At 32.6% G+C, this 6,995-nt stretch overlaps 1 protein-coding gene across 12 annotated transcripts in view; it reads right to left on the bottom strand.

Moving 5' to 3' along the window:
* Nucleotides 1–4,908: 4,908 nt before the first annotated feature.
* LOC18429999 (serine carboxypeptidase 1) overlaps nucleotides 4,909–6,995 on the bottom strand; it is a 55,997-nt gene continuing 53,910 nt past the window's right edge. For all 12 annotated transcript variants that reach the window (XR_016058479.1, XR_016058480.1, XR_016058481.1 and 9 more), the window contains 2 exons: nucleotides 5,708–5,753; nucleotides 4,909–5,211 (listed from right to left, as the gene is read on the bottom strand). Coding sequence is in view for 7 of the 12 variants with exons in the window: in XM_011623536.3 (XP_011621838.1) it covers nucleotides 5,125–5,211; nucleotides 5,708–5,753 (133 nt within the window). In the remaining 5 variants the exon portion in view is untranslated. The remainder of the gene's footprint in view (nucleotides 5,212–5,707; nucleotides 5,754–6,995) is intronic.

Genomic DNA, 6,995 nt, shown 5'->3' with positions numbered 1-6,995 from the left:
TGAAGTATTTTTACCGATCCGTATTTTTTATTTGATTTTTTCATCCGATTTTTTAAAATAAAAATGATATATTTTCGATTTTATGGTGAGCTGATTTACTAATATAAATATATATATATATATACCGATTTACTAATATATATATATATATATATATATATATATATATTCCGACTATTGAACATAAACTATCTAATTTTTTTTATTGTGAAATTTAAGTGATAGAAAACTCAAAATCTTATGAAAAATAATCATTTATTGATTCTTAGATGGGTGCCAAATTTTCATATTGAAACAATTCTCCCAAACACGTCTTTTGGCTGGAGAGTAGGTGTATAGTATATGCTCTTTTACTTAAATTTGGCTTTTATCATAGGGAGTAAATGGACAGTTTACTCCCCTCAAGAGCAAGAAATATATTAACATACTAGCATGTTGGACCATACATTGCAACTGCATATACATGTGATACTACGCTATATCATAATATGTCCCATGTCCGTATAATATATTGGAAAAAATACAAAGAGGCCATTTACTTGGAGCACAAGGAGGTTACAATCATCTTTGTTCTTTAGATTTCAAATCGGGTGGTTATATGCTTTTGATTGACTAGATTTTTAAATTTCAAAAATAATTTCTCGAACTTGAACACACACACCCCAACCCATCCAATTTGACATCTAATGGCTATGAGTAATTATTAATTTATGACATCTTTGTACGAAGAATAAAAAGTCTCGTAGTATATAATTCCTAATATAATACACTCTACCACATATATTCCCTCGTACAAGCCCACTGGTCAAGTCTGGGCCCTATTCTATATTTGGGGCCCAGGCCTAGCCAAAATGATTTGTTCAGGACGTGAGTTCAGTCTACATGAGCTCTACACTTGATCCTAATCTTTGTAGTCCATGTTTTCCATAGACCGGATTCTTTAGACTCTCCCTCTTGATATATATTTGTGGCAATACTAGCTCCAATTGGTTTCCCAGGTTATAAAATCCAATGAAGAAATTATCATAGGACCTCAAATTAGGGGATGTAATATCCTTAAGTTAAGGGTGGCAACGTGCTCAGCCTGGGTCGCACCAACTGCCTTTGTCGTTGTAAGACGCGGCTGGACCGACCAAAAACAAATAGGGAATAAATAAAATAAAAAAGGGAAAAAATTCTTTGTACTTGGTGTGTCATTTTTCAGTAGACCCTTTGATTAAAAATATATCTAGTGGCATTAAGTTCTTCAAGGAAGCTACATTTTAACCCTATAAACCCATTTGACCCAATTTATGACATTATTACATCTCAAATAATTTTCAAAATGATGGGCTCTCTTTCTCTTTGTCCTTTTACCAGCATAATTTCCCCCCCTCTCTCTCTCTCTCTCTCTCTCTCTCTCGATATATATATATATATATATATATAGGGGAATGATTTCATGCAATGGTTGTATAGTAATATAATACAACTATCTTCAAAATCCACATTAGAGACATTTATTTGACACAAATTTTTAAATATATACTCTTTTCATTCTGAAAAACAATCACAAAAAAAAAAAAAAACTGAACAAATTCTATGGAAAGTTTTCATTCTAGCCCAATTAGTATAAGCCATCCATTTTATTCAGATGGTTAGATGAGGGCTTTAGAAGGATTTCTTTTATTCCCAAAATTTTTATATAGTATTATCATCAATAGATTAATAATGCTAAAAAAGGAAAAAGTGATTTTGAATTTTTTAAGGCCTAGATCTTAAAATTCACCAAACGGATGGTCGAGATTCATTTTTGGAGGGGTACTAATTTTGACCATATTTAGGGTGCAAATTGAATTTTTTTTTTTCATAAGATTGATTATGAAGATGAGAAATTGTGTACAAAATTTGGGGTTATACAAATGCCAAATATATGGTTTTTTAGAAGTGTGGTTGCATTATACTACTATACAACCGTTTATATATATATATATATATATATATATATATATATATATATATATATATATATATATATATATATATATATATATATATATATATATATATAAGCCATGTTTTAGGGCATGAAAGGTGCGAAAGAGCTCACAAAGAACAGATGATAATGTTAGTGCGCCCATAATTGATGAATGATGTGCCTTACAAATGCACACATCATAATGTTAGTGAGCCCCTAATTGATATAAAAAAACAAAAAACAAAAAATGTCTATTTTCAGTCTATGATTTTCTTTCTAACATTAATGTTCATTTTTCCTTAAGAAGCATGCGATAAATACAAATCTAGGTTTGTAAGTCAAATATTAAAACCAAAGGAAATGGCAAGGTTTAGGTGTTTCTAATTACTTGCCTATTTTAGTGATGCAAGGAAATTTGTGGTAAGATAGCATCAACAAGAAACAAACCAAACACAAGCATAATTCAAAGAAATCTAAGTTTTCTTCTTTATACCTCAAGCTAGGGTCCAAACGCCTAACATTTTTTCTTTTTCAAATTTTAAAAATCATTTGGAATTACGACTCCCTTAAGGCGCCACACTCCTCTTGTATATTATAATTTAATGTTTCAAGTATAAAAAATTTCCAAACAAATAATCCTTTCACTCATATATCCTAACTTAAACTTAAAATTCGTAATGACATGTTTACCCTTGTGAACAGTTGCCATGAATAATATTTGTGAATAATACTTGTGATAGTACTCATGAAATAAATCAAAAATATATAAAAACCTTAAAATTCCTAAAAAAATTAAAAAAAAACTTAGAAATAAACTCTACAACTAAAACTATAATATACATCATTTAAAGTTGAAAAAAAATAAAAATAAGTTTTTCTTTCATCATTCTCCCTTAGTTGGAGAAAACTCGTCTTCCTTGAGTTTTGAAGTGTGCTAAGATGACTTTAGCATTAATTCGACAACATTCTTCAACTCGAATATTGTTACTATGATCATGTAACTCTTGGGTTACTTCACTAATCAAAACATAATTATTGTACATTAGAACAGAGAAACCCTCGAGGAAAGGATTATTGTATAATCACATAAATTTGTTGAATTGCATCACTTCAGTCATGTAACCTTGCTGAATTTGCCTAGACTCAGCCCTAAAACACACCACAAGTGCATCTTTGAGATTAACGACTAAATTAACAACTTCACCTATCAATTTTCCTTTGAGTCCTTCATCTTTCTCTTTGTTAAATACCAATTCAACCACAAACTCTTTATCATCATCGTAGATTGGTTATACTACAAGATCTTGTTCTTCATCTAAGTATGCATCGAAGATTGATGGCAGATATCAATCTACGTCTTGCTGATTTTCAATACGATTTGTATCAAAATCCAGAATCTCACAAAAACCCTATAGTGGCGTTCCCCATATCTAATTCCTCCATCACTATCCTTATCACTTGACTCTTTACGTAGAGCACAAAAGTGAAAATACTTGTACTCGATATCCTCTTGGGATAAAATATCACCATCTAAAATAGACCGAACGATCGATCTCTCTTGAATTTTCTCTCTCAAATGTAGAAAATATGTTTCTTTCAATGATTACTATGTCCTCTTGTTTCCGTAATTCAAAATTTTCTCTCCTTTCCAGGCCGGATCAAGATTAGCCCGATTCCGATCCTAACATACTCCTAGCCTAACCACGCTTGGTCCAAATTGAGCCCAGGCCGAATAGGACCCAACCTGAGCGGGCCAACACTTGAAAGCCCATGCGGCCCGTCAGGCCTGTTAACACCCCTATCTGTGCGATCTGGCGATCTGCCAGTACTATCTACCTTCCATATTTGGGAAGCCTATTACACTAGCTACAATTGGGTTCAGCCGTGACGTATTGAATGAGTAGTCTCTTCTAAGCTTAGTACCATTGGTTGACGAATTAATTGGGGATGAACATGTTACTCTCTCCTCAGCATTCTAACTTGGCATGTTTGACAAATTTGTTGGACTTACCACAAAAAATTTGCAAAAATTATGCCATGCTGTATCATTTTTGTGGTATTATGGTATAGTCCAATTTTTCCTATACTTTACAAGGAGGTCCTATTTTCTCATTTTTTTTTCAACTTTGCCTACAATGCTTGCAAAATCAAACCGCCTTTTTTTTATTTTCTATTTTTTTTAGTTTGTGAGGCTGTTTATCAGCATAGAGGTATGTTGGGAGTCAGTTCAATGTTTCGATTACATAACACACCTATCGTGAGCGTCCGATGTTCCAGACAGTAGTACTTTATAATTTTTCTATTTTTTAGTTTGTAAGGCTGTTTACTAGCTTGGAGGTATGTTAGGAGTCAGTCCGATGTTTCGATTATATAACACACATATAGTGAGCGGTTCGATGTTCCCGACAGTAGCAGAGACAGATGCTACAAAAAGCAAGTCCAATGGCTCAAATATCGGACCGCTCTAAACTTCAAAAAAAAAAATCGATCTCTAGAGCGTTCCAATATTAACAATATCGGCCAGCACAAAAGTGAACTTTAGAGTAGCCCGATGTTCCGAAGATCCCTAATATACCTCTAACCCCTTCAGACGGCCTAATAGACCAAAAATAAATAAAAATAAAAATTGTAAGAAATATGGAAAAAATGGACTATACCCTACCACCACAAAAGTCTAATGGTATGGACATAATTTTCCCTAGAAATTTCCAAAGACTCATGGTTGCATGCACCTCCCACGTTCAAATAATTTGCTTCACACAGTCGACTAGGAGGACTGTCTTAAGAAGGAGACAAATTTCATGATATCTAATACCGTGGAGATTGAGAAGAAAATGGATGAACATTATAGATGTGTACGGGTTTCCAGGTTTCTTTTCAATGTGTATGGAAGGCAAACGACATCGAGGATGATCTAGTAAAGAGAAGTGCCTCGATGCACTCTACTGTGATTTCTGATGTTCTCATCTCTTGAAATGTTGTATTCCATGATTGATTAATAACGTCAAGTAATGTTGTCCAAAAAAAAACAAAAAAGAACTATTGAGATAATAAAGTTTTATCATGTAATGTGGAGAAGTTTTATCATGTAATGTTTATCCACATTTATAAAACCAGCAGAAAGCTTACAATTACCAGCCCAAATGGAGTAGAATGAGGGACTTTATTTAGAGGTTCTCATCACCATCAACCCATCGTTTGAAGGCTACTAGTGCTTCGCGAGGTGTGAATTCCGCAACAGTATGCCCAGCTCCCTGTTAACCAGTGATAGCTCATGTTTTGCTTGAAAATATATGATATTGGACAAAATATTTTGGGTGCGGTTTATATAAGGTTGCAACCTTAAACAATCCAATTAAGCTGCATCTCCAAATTTTATCATAACATGTAATTTTGGAATAAAAAAATTATTAGGATTATCTGAAAATCTATTTTCATCTCTAATTATAAAATTTTAAACTCAATAAATGGTTAAAATCAAGTAGATCTATAAATATATGAAAATCTTAAAAATGGACGGTCATGAAAATGTGTTGGAAGATGCACCACTTCTAGGACATGTTTTTCTCTTTTTTCATATTCATACATCTAGATGTTGAATGATCAATTAGAGGGTTTTTCAACATTAAAACAACCTTTACCAATAGATTTTTGAGGTGCAACTTTACTTGCATAAATTTTTTCCAAATATTTTTCTATTCGTCTTCTGATGTACTAAAGAAAACTGGCTTTCTAATGTATCTTTCATACCTTGAATGTAGCAAATAGCAAATTATGCTCATATTGAACCGTATACCTGCAATTCAAAAGATAGATAATCAGCTCCCATATGCTTCCAGAACTGCAAATCCAACACATTCTCTCTCTCTCTCTCTCTCTCTCTCTCTCTCTCTCTCTCTCACATGAACGAAATAGCCTTCCTGCAGAGAAAGAAAATGGCCAACAATTGCAGGAAAGAAACAGTCAGATTGAGGCTTTAAGCGATTTATGCGACAATGTTCTGCATATGTTCTTATCAATGCCAGATGAATAATTTAAAAATAATAAGATTGCTTTTGAGTTCATAAAGAGCTAGATACAAAATAGACAACTATCATCCATCAAATTTTATATCTCCTAAAGAAGTCCATTTTCAAATTTTTTGTATTTTTATTTTTTTGAGATTTTTCAGTGGGTTCCATAAAGTATATATACCAAATTCTGGGTCAAACAAATCCTCATAGATAAGTTTATTTAGGAAATTTTGACCTGTGATCTTATGTATGTGCGTGGTTTTCCTACAGTACACTATTCTAGTAATGATGTTGGAAAACTCTTGATGTAATGGGTCTTTTTAATATTTATGTTTTATAGTTTTCTAGATTTTAGGTTCGTGGTTTTAGTTTTCTTTAGGGTTTTTTTGTTCTTTTAGTTGTAGAGATTTAAAGGTTAGTATTGAAAATTTATTTATTTAATATGAAGGGCTAGTTTTTAGGGCTTTTTAGAGAAGAAGTTAGGCTTTACGGTTGTTTTCTTTTATAAATATATAACTATTGACAGGAAAAAAAAAAGACTGAAGAGAAGAAGAGTTGACATTGGGATCTAGTCAAGAAATCTTTTTGGGTCGACTCCCTTGCCGACTGAGAGAGAGAGCATAATATCTCATTATCTATTTATTTATTTATTTATTTATTTCTTTTTCATCTTCCATCAATCTTCCGTACATCAGTTAGTATCCGATCCTTGAGATCCATATACCATGATGCCGTAACAAACAATTTCTGGTCCAGTTATTGAGCATGTGGATCAAATAATTGAGAAGCCAAAAAAGACCTGATATAAGGCCTTGGCAAAATAATGCAGCAAGTGTTACAAGATCAGCTTAATAGATTCTAATAGGAAGAAGAAGAACATGAAGAGGTAAATCTCAGCATGAAAGATGTTGACAACGCAAAAGTGCTACAAATTTTGATAACTCATTATGAAGAAGAAGAAACACTAGTAGTAATGTGTGAAAACCATCCTTTAACCTTGAAGGAGAAATCAAGATTAAATTTGG

Source organism: Amborella trichopoda, chromosome 6, assembly GCF_054954075.1.
Source record: "Amborella trichopoda isolate Santa Cruz 75 chromosome 6, AtrichopodaSantaCruz75HAP2 v2.0, whole genome shotgun sequence".
Taxonomy (NCBI): domain Eukaryota; kingdom Viridiplantae; phylum Streptophyta; class Magnoliopsida; order Amborellales; family Amborellaceae; genus Amborella; species Amborella trichopoda.
The sequence above is the reverse complement of the archived record's forward strand: the minus strand, read 5'-3'. Positions and strand labels throughout refer to the sequence as shown.